The 14,842-nt window shown below is 50.4% G+C and overlaps 1 protein-coding gene across 1 annotated transcript; it reads right to left on the bottom strand.

Annotated features, from left to right (window-relative positions):
* Positions 1-4,357: 4,357 nt before the first annotated feature.
* On the bottom strand, positions 4,358-13,318 carry SLC2A3 (solute carrier family 2 member 3). The gene is made up of 10 exons (XM_054163666.1): positions 13,140-13,318; positions 9,920-10,015; positions 8,535-8,695; positions 8,028-8,268; positions 7,715-7,877; positions 6,890-7,077; positions 6,502-6,606; positions 5,977-6,078; positions 5,582-5,785; positions 4,358-5,109 (listed from the first exon to the last, which is right to left on the bottom strand). Exons 1-10 carry the CDS (start codon positions 13,152-13,154, stop codon positions 4,894-4,896), a joined length of 1,491 nt encoding a protein of 496 aa, XP_054019641.1. The 5' UTR covers positions 13,155-13,318; the 3' UTR covers positions 4,358-4,893.
* Positions 13,319-14,842: the final 1,524 nt, after the last annotated feature.

Raw genomic sequence — 14,842 nt, forward strand, 5'->3', positions numbered from 1 at the left:
AAAAAAACCACCCCACCAGCAATGTGAGAGTTCAGTTTGGCATAGACACATGCTTGAGGCTGGAGGGCTGTTTTCTTTTCAGCTCAGACACACAGTCAGGAAAAAGAAATCATACCCCTGGAGTGTGTCCAGAGAAGGGCCACGAGGCTGGAGCTGCTCTGCTGTGGAGGCAGAGAGTTGGGGCTGTTCAGTGTGGAGAGGAGAAGGCTCCCAGGAGACCTTCTTGGGGCCCTCCAGTATCTGAAGGGGGCTACAAGAAAGCTGGGAAGGGACTTTTTAGGGTGTCAGGGAGTGATAGGACTGAGTGGAACAGTAACAAAATAGAAACAGATAGATTCTGATTGGATGTCAAGTTCTTCCCCAGGAGGGTGGTGAGAGCCTGGCACAGGTTGCCCAGGGAGGTGGTGGAATCCTCATCCCTGGAGGTTTTGAAAGCCAGGCTGGATGTGGCTGTGAGCAACCTGATCTGGTGTGAGGTGTCCCTGCCCATGGCAGGGGATTGGATGTCAATGAGCCTTAGGGTCCCTCCCAACCCTAACAATTGTATGATTCTATGAGTCCTGGAGAGAGGTTGGAGTGAGGAGGGGGCAGCCGTGGTGGCAAGGGACAGAGGAAATGGTTCCAAGCTGCCCCAGGGAGGCTCAGGATGGATCTCAGGAAATATTTCTGTCCTGGAAGGTTCTCAGACATTGGAACAGGCTGCCCAGGGCAGTGCTGCAGTCACCCAGGTCTGAGGGTGATTGCATAGCAAACTGCAAAGCACAGGCATGAGCTAGGCACAAGCACAGCAGTCAGCAACAGCAGCTCCCAGAAAGCCTGTACTGGCTCTGTGTAATGCTGAGCTTCTTCAAACTACATTAGGTCTGATGACTCTGGAGTTGGATTAGCCTGTTTCCTCCTCTGGGGTACTTCGGGTTCTGTCATGTTTTCCTTTCTCTCACTTCCCTCCATCCCCTTCCACCAAGGGATATTTTCTCTCCTTGCTTTGTGGTAAGTCATTCAGTTTCTCTATGAAGCATGGGTACAGACTGCCCAGGCTTGTAAAGTGACTGTAGGACAGGGAAAGGAGTGCCCTAGAGCAAAAGCTTTTTCCCTCCTCAAACTAGGTGGGTGCTCAGTACTTCCTAGGCTGGAGCACCATGCATGAGCACCAGGGATTTACCAGTAGGGAGGAATATCACAGCCCCTAGCTCCTGGGGACTCTCCTTTCTCCAGACATTAGGGTTTCCTCTTCATGAGCCTGCTCCTTTCAGGCACCTAGTACCAAGTCTACACAGGCAAGATTTCCAAGTAAGACATTCTGCACGTTGGCCACAACAACGCCAGGCTGGGGTCAGAGTGGCTGGAGAGGGGCCAGGCAGAGAGGGACCTGGGGGTGCTGGTTGATGGTAGGCTGACCATGAGCCAGCAGTGTGCCCAGGAAGCCAGGAGGGCCAAGGGCATCCTGGCCTGCATCAGGAACAGTGTGGCCAGCAGGAGCAGGGAGGTCATTCTGCCCCTGTACACTGCACTGGTTAGGCCACACCTTGAGTCCTGTGTCCAGTTCTGGGCCCCTCAGTTTAGGAAGGAGGTTGACTTGCTGGAGCATGTCCAGAGAAGGGCAACAAAGTTGGGGAGGGGTTTGGAGCACAGCCCTGTGAGGAGAGGCTGAGGGAGCTGGGGTTGCTTAGCCTACAGAAGAGGAGACTCAGGGGTGACCTCATTGCTCTCTACAACTACCTGAAGGGAGGTTGTAGACAGGCAGAGGTTGGTCTCTTCTCCCAGGCAACCAGTACCAGAACAAGAGGACACAGCCTCAGGCTGTGCCAGGGGAGGTTTAGGCTGGAGGTGAGGAGGAAGTTCTACACAGAGAGAGTGATTGCCCATTGGAATGGGCTGCCCAGGGAGGTGGTGGAGTCACCAGCACTGGAAGTGTTCAGGAGGAGACTTGATGGGGTGCTTGGTGCCATGGTTTAGTTGATTAGGTGGTGTTGGATGATAGGATGGACACGATCTTGAAGGTCTCTTCCAACCTGGTGTATTCTATTCAGGTTATTTGCCAGGAGTAAAGCATGACTTACAAATTTAACTCCTTCACTTTTGTGGCAGAGAAGTCATAAGGATGATTCTCAGCAGAGAACCAAGACAGAAGTCTCAAGCATCTTAGATGGGGCCAGGATTTGTAACCTCCACCACTGCCCTCTCCTTTTACTGAGAAATACTGGGAAAGGAATTGGAGGCAAACAAAATGTGGGCAGACAAATCCAGAGCCAAAGAAGCATCTCTCTTCCATCTGAACTCTCCTAAGGAACAGTAGTAAGGGTGTTTATTACAGTGATAGGCATCACCACTAGAATAAACCACCACATACAGTGTACTGAGCTAACCAAGAAGGTCACAAGTTGAGGAGATTCCAGGATGTAATCCTAGGCTGTAACAAAAGGAGCAAGAAAACAGAAGACCTCAGTGTTAAGCATAAAATCCAAATCAGCTACTTCAGTTCTATATTTTATTTTAAAAACAGGAAACAACTACATTAAGAAGCATATAAAACCCATCCAAAATATTAGCAATGCTTTACAGAGGAAAAACCAAACCAAAACAACAATGAACACAAACACCTTGTGAGAAAGACCTATACACTGGTCCAAGCCAACACACACCTCTGATGTATGGAATGCTCTTATGCACAGCTGTAGAGGGGATTTCCCAACACACAGATGCCCCTTCTGGAAGTGCTGCAGGGTCAAAAGGAAGGGCACAGAAATCTGAACAAACTATGAGAGTTGAGACAGAAGTCAAATGTAATACTTCTATGTATCTGGCATGGAAGCCTGAAAGAAAGCTAGGGAAATGTGAACGTAGGAGGACTGATTTGTGCAGAGCTGGAGCACATCAGATGAAGCATTGGGAAGCATTCCACAGCAGGGAATTGTACTGATCTTTGCAACTCTTTGTCATTAGGGGAGGTAGGAATGTGACTTACCTAAATGTCAGATACACATCCCTAGAACAGACACCAGTGGGAGCCTCTGACCTGCTCTGAAGCAGCATGCTCTCGGGAACACTTGGGCTATTTGTGCCACAATTTTGCTGCCTTTCACCTTGGAATCTATGGGCCTGCCTCTCCTCTAGGGTAACTAAGCAATGAACTCCAGCATGAGTTTGTAGGTAGACCCAAGTTTGAACAAGTCCAAAAATACAGGTGGTGTTAAGAGCAGCACTTTAAATTGCATCTGCCTCTTTTTAGCCTTTAGATAGCAGGACCAGACAGACACAGGCCTAGAGTAACTCTCAGCAGAGGGCTGCAGTCAACACAAAGCAAAACTCCCATTCCTGTGCTTCTTCTTGCCTTCCTGAACTGAACTGTGCTAGCATAGCAGCAAGGGTAGGTGTACACAGTCTGGATTGCCCAGCAATACAAGTGGGGATGCTGGCACTTACTGATGTACCATTTGTCTGCCATATCCTTTCTGCACATCTCTACATAGCACACTGGCGAGCATCAAAACATCATGTAGGTCTTCCAGGGGACACACAAGGCAAACAAAAAACCTGACCTGCAAACAACCAGCAGACTATCGCCACAGACACTCCACACTGCTCAGCTAGCAAGCTTTGGTCTCTAGCCCTGCATCTTTATGCATTTCCACACACTGATGATTCCCGTGTCCAGAAGGCTCGTGCTACATTCCTCTATCAAATAGTAGAACAGTTGATAAGAAAATATAGCTCTGAAAAATAACTTTTATCCTTGCACACCTTAAAGTAACAAGTTGCGAATTTCAGACTTTGGCCTTACTAAAATACAGCAGAGGAGCAAACAACAACAACAACAACAAAATTTACAGGAAGAAATAAAACAGCCATAAAAATCCAGAGAAGGCAGTAGTTACCTTCTGGTTTCCAACTGCCACCCTCCATCCCTCCCTACTGACTGAACACACCACTGCCCGCTTGCTGCACTACACTTTCCACTCGGGAACACACTCAAAATTGCCACCCAAAAAAATGCCAAGCAAAGCTGTGGGTGGCTAAGCAAACACACCTCTGCTCCCTAGCAGGCATCTCATTCTAGAGGGGCACAAGTGAAAGGTGATGTGTACCACTGGCTCTGTTGCACATCCCACCCAGAGCGTCCAATCTCCTGCCCAACACCGCGCTCCTCCTTCGCAGTCTTATTGCACCTCGAGTCTACAGCATCTTTTGTTAGAGTAGCTAATCCTCTGAAAACATCTTCAGTTGCATCATCTGTACACATTTTTTTTTGTACACCATTAAAAAAATAAATATTTACAAAGTGACATACAAATAAATAAACTCAAGTAAAAAGTAGGCTTTCAGTCTGTCTATACAAAACCAAAGAAGCAGGGAAAAAAACAAATATGCACCTAACTTGGTCCCCTTTTTCCTGAGGCTGAAACAAGTGCACACTGGATAGGAAAAAAAGCAAGGAGATGGCTTTTTGGTAGGCTTGTTAAATTCCAGTGTTAGCACTGTGCACACACACACACACAGGGTAGACTCAAAGGGCCAGGGACTTGTTCAGTGGGTCACTTCAACTCACTACAAAAATAGTATTGGATTCCAAACACATCATAGTCACTGCGTGCATGTTAAGCCCAAATAGCAACTGCAGGTGAGAACAGCAAAAGTATTGCCAGGTCTTCTGTTATCCTGCTGTTTGTGACAGGAAAACCCAGATTGTTTTTCAAGTGCCAGCTGTCTTCCAGTACTTGAAAATGGGCTAACCCTGATCAGATTTAATACTGGTGAGCCTGACAGAATGGGCAAGTATGAGTGGGGGTAAAGAAGAGAATAGCAGCAATTGAGGGGGGAAAAGTCCAAGTTCTCATGGGTTTCTTTGCTCATTCCTTTAATGACTCAAAGCAAGTCAGAGGTGTGTTGTGAATCTCAGGCAACTTCTTTATCAGGCTGTATACTGTTCAGCTCCACCATAGGGTTCTTCTCCACAGGTGATGTGGGGCTGGCCTCTGCTCGACCCTCAAAGCCCCTGGAGATGTCTTCAAAAGTCCTGCCCTTGGTCTCTGGTACTTTGAAGAATGTGAAGACAAAGAAGATGACCAGGAAAACAAGGAAGATGAGGAAGACATAGGAGCCACACAGTTTCTGCAGGGAGGAGAAAAGCAGGGGGGTTTTAATGTGAAAAGCTCATAAACCTAAATGCAAAAGCCATTTGCTGTTGACAGCTCCAAATTCCAACACTGCTCAAACTTTTCCCTCAACATTGTATTTCTTAACAATTAAATCAGGGTTCTGCGAGTTTCTGAAGTGCTTTTGTGTTCCTGGAAGTAACCCAGGAACATTTTTCTGAAGGGAGAGCTTAAATGTGTTAATTAAGATGGTTATTCCAAGCAGCTGAGATGGCAGGATCAAAAGGTGAGTCACACTTCTAACCTTCAGTAATGACCAGAACACAGAACCAGGGACCTCTGAAGACTAACCAGCCTTCTGCTCAAAGCAGGGACAGCTTCAAGAGATCAGGTTGTTAAGGATCAGTCACACTTTTAAGTCTCCAAGGATGGAGATTCTACAGCCCTTCTAGACAGCATTTGCAGTTCTTTGCAAATTGGGTCCATACCTCTGCATAGGGGAAGAGCATTCCCACCAAGAAATTGGAGGTCCAGTTGGAACAACCAGCCACTGCCATGGCTGCAGGCCGTGGGCCCTGGCTGAAGAGTTCTGCCACAATGAACCACGGGATAGGGCCAGGGCCAATCTCAAAGAGAGCCACAAAGCCAAAAGTGGCAATAATACTGATGTATCTGATCCAGTCCACAGTGTCCTGCAAGGGAACAAATGTGATCAGGTGCCTACATTACACAGCACAATGCCACCTCCAGTGTCACGCGTTTCTCAACACCGTGGCAGTTTCTGCAGTCAGGAAGTGGTACTCTCCACTGCACACTCAGCTCTAGTCCCTTTTTAAGTCCCTTGCTGGGACCAGCCAAGACAAGATGAACACTCATGACTCACCTTCAGAGCTAAAGCAATGGTCATAAGAACAGCACACACAGCCATGCCACCCAAGCCAACTAAATGGAGGGTCCTGCGTCCTGCACGCTCCACCAGGAACAGCTACAAACACAGCAGGAGAAAAAGTCCTGTTACTGCAGGAGGAAAAGGAGCAGAGACTCCTTTGCTCAATGTGCCCTGCAGCTGCTCGTTTTCATCTGCCTGTAGTGCAAGTGGCAATCTCAGCACAGATCACAGGGCTGCTCCATCCTTAGTTTCAGAAGTGTTTCTTCTGTCTTGCTACTGCTTTCTCACTACTCTCCCCTTCCCAGCCACCTCCCTTTTCACTCTCCCTTTTTAAGGCAAAGGCTAACAGTACCTCTTTTCTCACCTCCTCTCCTCCCACAAAGGCTTTTAATGCATTCTTTCCTCTGCTCTTGAAAGCCACTGCCCAGTGCTTTGCCTCAGCCTGGCTACTTTAGTCACATCTCCCCCAAAAGCCCAGGCAGACAAGTCACCTCTCACCACCAGACCCACCCCACTTACCGACACCACAGTGAAGACCGTGTTCACCACGCCAGCTCCAATCGTGGCATACACAGGCTGGGTGATACCAGCCCTTTCAAAAATCCCTGTAGAATAGTAGAACACCTGGGAAGAGAAGAAGCAAGTTTGGTATCACAATTCCAGTGTCTGAGTGTCCCTCATTCTCTGCCTAACACCTTGGAGGGAGTGTCTTAGAAGCACAGTACAAAAGGGCACGTTTCCAGCCAAGACTCACTGCCTTGATGATGTCTCGCTAGCATGTGTGTAGGAAAACTGTGACCTCCAGTCAAAGCACGAAGCTTTTTGAAGGCACAGTCCTCCCAACGTCAGTGGCAGGTGTACCCAGGGATAAGGGAGGCCCAGCAGATGGTACAGAAAGGTAACTCACAGCGTTGATGCCCGACAGCTGCTGGGAGAGCTGCAGCATGATGGCAATGATAATGGCCTGGCGGTAGTTCGGAGAACGGAAGAGTTCTGGCACTGTTGCTTTCTTTTCCTGGGACATTTTAACACTCTCTTCTTTCATCTCCACAATGTCTTGAGACACATCTTGTATACCACGCAGCTTCTGGAGAACTGGAGGGAGGGATCCAAAAATGCCAGCTATAGTACCCACACACAACCAGCAGGAGCCCCTCTGGGCTGCTGTTTCAATGAGGGCACACTGTGTGGTCACCTGCCAGCCACTGCTTGGACCTGCTGCATAGGGCAGTCTGAGCTTTACATGCAGCCTTACTCATCTTTACCACCCAGATGCTGAAGTGCCATGATCAGCATGGAAACCAGGCCCAGAGGTACTGCTCATGCAGTCTGATGCCTGGATTTACATTTGATCCCCAATTCTGTTCACAGGCTCACCAGCAGTGACCACCAGCCATCTGTGTTAGGAGCAGGAAACACCTTCCAAGCTCCTTGTTAAATGTCAGTCTATTTCCTGTCTTTCAGAAGGAGCCCACAGAGCTGCAGCAGCTGGCCCTACTACATGCCACCAGGCCAGCTGCCACTCCTTACATCTTAATCCTACTTGAAGTCTCTGTTGGGATGCCAGGCTCCTCTCCGTTCCTGGTGCTGGTGCAACTGAGGGACGGGAGGGTAGGCATGGTGCCCTCTGGGACTCACACATGCTCCACAGCCAGTCCTGGCCTTCCACTCAACTTCAGTGCAGGCTGGGAGCCAGCATTACAGCCCTGCCCCTTCAGGGATGAGTTCTTACCTGCTTGTGCTTTCTCTTCCTTCATCTTGTTGATCAACAGGAAACGGGGACTCTCAGGGCAGAAGAGGAGAGCCACACACTGCAGGACTGCTGGGATGACTGTGAATCCCAAAAGGAGCGGCCAAAGTGTTTCAGTTCCCATGATTGCCTCCAAGCCAAAGATCTACAGCAAGAATTGGAGAGAGTGCATCATTTCAATACTCCCATTTCTCACCCCCACACCAGTGAGGGCACATGCCACACCTGATGACAAGTGTGGCCCACTTCACCCTTCCCTACCCTTGAGGGCATTATCAGGTTGTGTCAAGCCTACCTGGGCCACCAGGATGCCCACAACAATACCCAGCTGGTTGAGGGTGCCAAAGGCTCCACGGAGGCTGGTGGGAGAGACCTCACTGATATACATGGGCACAAAGCCAGTGCTAAGGCCACAGAAGAGGCCAATGATGAAGCGGCCAACGATCAGCATCTCCACTGCCTTTGCCATCTTGGAGAAAGCCATGAGAGTGCCACCAGCAAAGGCCAAGATGTTCACCAGTAGCATGGAGTTCCTCCTGCCAGGGGCAAAAGTGTCAGGATTGAGTTTAAGCTGGCAATACAGTGGGAATGTCACTGGGAGGGGGAAGGCAGTCCTAGCCATGACCCCCCCATCTCAGGGGAAGGAGGAGAACAAGAATAATCCTTGTTCAGCTCCTGCCTTGGCCTGCAACCCTTTGCAGCCCACACATTCTTGCTTCCTCTCCAGCCACCTCCTCCTCCCAACACTTCATCCTAGAGGGGAAAAATTCCCTAACAGCTTGGATCCCTCTTCCCAACTTACCTGCCAAATCTGTTGACAAACAGGCTGACTGAGAAGGAACCAATCATGCCTCCTACTGAGAAGATAGCCACAGAAAGGGACCACAAAGAGGTAAGCAGCTCTGGGGAGACAACCTCCCCACTCCGCTCAGACAGGGTTCCGTTGAAGAACCGCCGGATGATCTGCAAAGAGAGCAGGTGGAGATGGCAGTGAGAGAGTGAGAGAGAGGCTTTCTGCACTGGGGAGATTACCCCTGAGGCCTTCCTGATCTGCTCTCCTGGAAGAAAGAAGCAAAGAGACTCTAAAAATTCAGTAGGCAGCAGTAAGTCATGCAAGGGAAGATGAGGGTGCAGCAAGAACTCACTGAAAATTCAGCAGACAGGTAGCAGTATGGTGGCAGAGAGATTGCTCACTGCACGTGACAGAGCTGGCCAGAGGATGGTGCAAGCCACTGGTCATGCTTGCAAGAGGGCAAGACACAGCTGGGAACAAGAAGGTGCAAGAAAACGTGACCAGAGAATGGAAGGTAAGATTCCTGGCCAACACCAGAACTCTGGCAGCAGGAACAAGGCTCTCTGGGATGAAAATACTCCCAAGGGGTACAGAAAGTTTCATCGAGGCAAGCCTGAAAACTGCAGCATTATGAAGAGCATTCCTCCATTGTCCCCTGGGCATGTGATTTCTGAGGCATCCTCTTTGATCACAAAGGAAATTATGCAAGGCCTGAGGGGGGCATGGCCTGAGAGTGCCCCCAGCAGGTGGCAGCAGGACTTTAGCTAGGAAGGAAGCCCCCCCACACCACACCCTCCCCACACCCCCAGTGATGTGACATCTATTCCCGTAGACAGGGTGGATGTGGTATTGGTGACTCAGATCCTGAGAGAGGAACCATCTTGTAGTCACAAGAAAAGTACATTTCTTACTTTCTTCATCTCTTGTCTTCTTTCTTTGGCTTTGAGATTATTTGATCAATGCCTCAGGAGCAGCCCTCTTACAAGCACTGAAGCCACAATTAACACAGTGAATTAACAACATTAAAGAAACCTGAGATCAGCTCTCAGCATTTATCTGCACACTGCTCTCTGCATTCCTGCTGTCATGGATGGTTTATTCTGACTCACAACTGGAGGAATGTGAGCCTCTGCATGTACCAAATACAGACCTATCAGGAAATGGCAGATGGAACCCTCCTGTCCCCCTCTACACTCCTAATTAAGAACTAACTTTTCTGCTTGCTCTCTCTCATCCCCTAAGCTTAGCCCTCGTTGTCCACTGTTGTGAGAGGGAGTTCTGAAGCTCTTCTTGACTTCATAAATCAGAATCAGATTATCTCCCTGGGAGACAGCTCCTATAGCTTTAGTTTTCCCACCAGCCCCACACTCACACCAGCTCATTTTCCCTCTCACCTTCTCAGGAGCATTGATGACACCAGTGTTGTAACCAAACTGCAGAGATCCAATGGCAGCAACAGAAACTGCATAGATAAGAGACGCTGTGATTTTCTGTGGGAACAAGGGGAAAACATTTCACTTGGTTACACATGCTTTCCACACAACTTGAGCTTGTCTGCAGCATGAACAGTAGCTGCCACACACCTGTGAGAGCACACCAAGAGCCAAGGGGCCTTTATCTAGCATGGGTGGGTACCTGGTGAGACCCAGGAAAGGGAGATGCGATTGCACAGCAGAAAACAAGTTCTGTGACTCCTCTGTAGGAGGCCTGTCAGGACCTCCCCTTTATTGTCCCCTGGCCTGCATCAACTATTAGCTCATTAGTAATGAATACATTGCCTGCATTAGCAGCTGTTATTTTGGGTTGATCTGCTTTACAGAAAAGCTTTTGCTGATCTCTGGCATGTCATGAAATAAGAGTCTAACTCTCCCCTCTGCCAACTGACAAGTTCTCGTGAATTGAGCCTCAGATCTGGCCATGAACTACCCTGGCAGTCACTCCAAACAGTTAAAACACACACTCTTCAGCCACAGACCCACTTTTCCCAGGCTAAAGCTTCCCAACCCTGCCCTAGGGCACCTGGCACAGCAGCCTGCCTCAGAGGTGGCAGCAGCACTGCCAACTTCCCCGTGTGTTTTTCTGGAAGCTGTGGCAATACTTGGAATTTGAAACGAAGCACAGTCCCCAGGACTCCAGTGCAAGTGTGGTTTGATTTATTAAGAACAGAAACAGCTGAGCCCTCAGCTCAGAGGCACCAAAAAAGTGCTCTACAGGCTGAGAAATGCAAGGATCAGTGAAAAGCAGCTGACTTTGTTTTAACGTTTTGAAAGGTTTCAGTATTTAAGGCAGCTCTGTGCCAGGGAGGTGCTGGGGAGCAGGTGACTCAGGAGCTGGTGCTCAGACTACCAGTTCTTGAGCTGGCACAATGTGGAAAGGTCATTTACTGTCCCAGGAGAGATTGGAATTTTTTAAAAAGGAAAAAAAAAAACCCAAAATTCAGAGCCATGTGTCCAAGGCTTTCCAATTACTGTCCTAAAGCAGAGGAGAGAATAGTACTCCATGGGGCCTACTGTCACAGCTCTCCCAGTCTCTTGCTTTCCAGCTCAGTCCCAGGAGCAATGGCTTCCAAGGCTGCTGAAAGTTTCTGCCAATAACCTTCTGCCGTGGCTCATACCACCTTTATCAATCACTCAAGACAAGCATGTAGGTGCCCCTGGCCTGCACAGCCCTCATACAGTTAGGCCCCAGTAAACAGAAACTGGGGAAACTGCTCTCAGGCATGTTTTCCCCCACCTACACATCAGTTTCTCTTGCTGAGCTCTCTTGTTGCCGAGGATATAGACAGAGAGCAAGGGGACAAGGCCCTTTTCTTGCAGGGGGCAGATGATCCCAGAGGTAGCATTCACAGCTGAACATTCCCAAGGCAGTCCAGGCTTTCTTATCCCTGCCACCAACTGTTCCACTCACTTTTGTCACGAATACATTTGGCACAGAACCACGAGAACATAAGACTTCCACATCACCTGGATGGCTGTAAAACGGCATTAAGACATCTAAGCACATTTAAGATTCCGGTCTGGGTCATCCCCAGTGAGAAGGTAGAGCAAAGCCGAGGACAAAACCCAGCTCTCCACATTTTCAACAGAGTGACTCAACATAACAGCATCTTCCCCCTTCAGAGCTCTGCTTTGTCATAGCATGCAGCGGTCACGGCAACGACTGGGTGCAGAAAGGACGTGCTGTGTGGGGACCGCTTATCTGTATGGTACATACATGAGCCATAAAGCTCTGAGGTCAGTTCTTCTACCATCTTCCATAGTCGCACAGTAGCATGAGCTGCCCAGGGAGGTGGTTGAAGCCCCATCCCTGGAGGTGTTTAAAAGACAGAGATGTGGTGCTGAGGAACATAGTTTACGCCAGACTTGGTAGAGTCAGGTAATGTCTGGAATCGATGATCTTAGATGTCTTTTCCAACCGAAATAATGTTATGCTGTGATTCTCCTGGCTCTTGCCAGCTATTTCTCTCCTACCACGTAGGCATCACATGGCCTGATCCATACCCTTCAGCGAGCCAGACCATGATCTAATGTATGGATCGTTGTTACTATTGGAAACGCCTCACTTCCCAAAAGGCAAACAGGGAACTCTAAAACAGCACAGCGACACCCACCCTCATCCAAAGGCTCAAACCACTAGTTCCTCCTGTGATCACAGGTATCAGCGGCGTTCGTTATCCAGAATATGCTTCTCACCCCCTCCCCCCCCGCTCCCCGACTGGATCCTCTAAGCAGTACAACTTGTTGCACCAAGCGAAAGCAGCCGCCCAGTCCTCCTCTGAGCGACCTTCACCAGCTGCTCTCCTTCTGCCTCATCTTCTCTCGCTACCCGGATCTCCCATCAACATGGCGGGGAGGGCCCCGAGCTCCCCGTGTAGCTGGAAATCCCTAGCATCCCACAGCAGATTCGGCTGGACGCTTGCCATCCCTCCCCCCACGCCCGCCCGCCTCCCTTCCTCGGCGCATGCAAGCCCACCCCAGGCACCAGCTCGCCCCGCTGCCGCACGCTTCACAACGACAACCAGCGACAACGGCTCGGTCCCCTCTTCAGATGAGAGAGGGGGAGAGGATATGCCTTGCCTCCCTCTCGTACTTTAAAAATACCTTTAATATAAGCCGTACCATCACTGCAAAAATACCTTAACGGTCATCCCCCCCGCTTTGGGCATCATGAAGGCCGGGACAAACCAGCGCGGCTCTTCAGCAAAACGAACGTCGTAACCGACAGGACCGAACACGGGCAGCACATCATGTGCTCGTCAGGCCACATCGCCCCTGCCATCTGCAACAGCCTCTCCCAAGCAGGCTGCGTGCCCCGCCCGCCCAAAGCATTCGGGTCTGCTCCCGGGACCCCCGCTGAAGCCCCAGAGCGTACACCACCATCTCCACCCGAAGCCCCAGGCACCCGCTGGCGGCGGCCAGCCAGGCGGCCTCGAATCCCAGCCACCCGCCGGTCACCGAACAGCCGGCGAGGGGGGGACGGGGTCGGGGTAGGCCAACGACGGGGACGCGAGCGGCGGCCGCCCACCGCAGACTACTTCGTAGCGGCTGCAGCGCTGCCGGCGGAGGTGAAGGGGGAAGGGAACAGGGGCAAGAATGCGTGCTCCATCTACTCTACCTTTTTGGCATCCATCGCTAGCAGCTTCCGGCGAACGAATGACGGCTGGGCAACGGCTCCCGAGGAGCGAGCCACCCGCCTAACGGAACGAGTACGCAGCGGCTCGGCTCACCGCCCAGACCCAGCGCCCGCCCCGCGCCAGCCCACGCCTTGCCCCCGTCTGCAGCCGGGGGATTTATGGTCTATGTTAGGGGAGGGGGAGCTGGTGGGTGGGAGGGGCCGAGGAGGAGCTGCCAAGAGAGAAAACAAACCCACCACCCCCGGGAAAAAAAAAAGCCATCACACCAGAAAGAAAAAAAAAACAACGCCAAACCCACCCTAACCAAAAAAAGCCAAAGCAGCGCTCCGAGCTCCTGCCGCTTGCTGACTTCAAAGTGACATCAGCGGCCTGCGTGCCGGGCAGCCGCGCTGCCATGGTGTGCCGAGCTCCGGCAGCGCTGCCGCGAGAAGGCTCAAGGCTGGAGAAGCACCGGCCGCGTCGCATGGCATGCGGAGCGCAGCTAGCGATAAGAGCCGTGCTCTGCCTCGGGCGAGCTGTTCCGGGCGCGGGTTAGCACGGAGAGGCACAGAATCATAGAATCGTTTGGGCTGGAAAAAGCGTTTCAGATTAGAGTAGAGCTACTAAGTCTGGTCCCTCAGCACCACATCTCTGCCTCTTTGAGACGCCTCTAGGGATGGGGAGTCAATCACCGCCCTACGAAACCTAGTCCAGTACCTGAAAACCCTTTCAGGGAAGAAGTTCCTTCTAATATCTGACCTCAACCTCCCCTGGTGCAACCGGAGGCCATTTCCTCTTGTTTGATCACTTGTTATCAGGGAGAAGAGACCAACACCCACCTTGCTACAACCTCCTTTCAGAGACTTTTAGACCAACAAGGAGAGCCAGAAGGTCTCTCCTCAACGTCCCCTCCTACAGGCTAAACAACCCCAGTTCTTACAGCCCCTCCTCACAAGACCTGTTCTCCAGACCCTTCACCAGCTTTGTTACTCATCTCTGGACCCAGTCCAGCACTTCAATGTCTTTCTTGTAGTGAGTGTCCCCAAACTGAACCCTGGTGTCGCCTGACCAGCACTGAGCACAGGAGGACAATTCACTTCCCTGGTCCTGCTGGTCACATTATTCCTGATACAGCCCAGGATGCTGCTGGTCTTCTTGGCCACCTGGGCACACTGCTGGTCTCTACCAGTGGTAATGGCTGCAAAAATAACACAGGCTCTATGAATGCTCAATAGAGACTCAGAATGGTTTGGGTTGGGAAGGACCTTAAAGATCATTTAGTTTAGTTTCACCCTTCGGCCAAGGGCAGTGATACCTCCTGCTAGAAAAGGTTGCTCAAGGCCCTGACCAACCTGGCCTTGGTGCTGTCACATGCAGCACTTCAGAAACAGTTTACTTTGCTGAACTTTGTTTCCAACAATATATGAGATACCAGAAGTTAAATTGATTGCCTTAATGGCCCAGATTCCATTTACCCATTAAATCTGGTTAAGAGAGGTTTTTACTTCTGTTTGGTTGCAGAAACAGCGCAGTACTCTCTATGCACTGTTCTTAAACTCGACATGATCTCATCCCACCTCCCCAAGTTGGAGAGGAGGCACAGTTCTAGGTAATTGCTCTAGAAAATGCCAGCAGATCAGAGCTGGGGCTGGGAGCAAGGGCAGAGGAAAGAAATCTGATTTATGCAGGCTTTTTTGTTGTGATG

Source organism: Dryobates pubescens, chromosome 8, assembly GCF_014839835.1.
Source record: "Dryobates pubescens isolate bDryPub1 chromosome 8, bDryPub1.pri, whole genome shotgun sequence".
Classification (NCBI taxonomy): Eukaryota; Metazoa; Chordata; class Aves; order Piciformes; family Picidae; genus Dryobates; species Dryobates pubescens.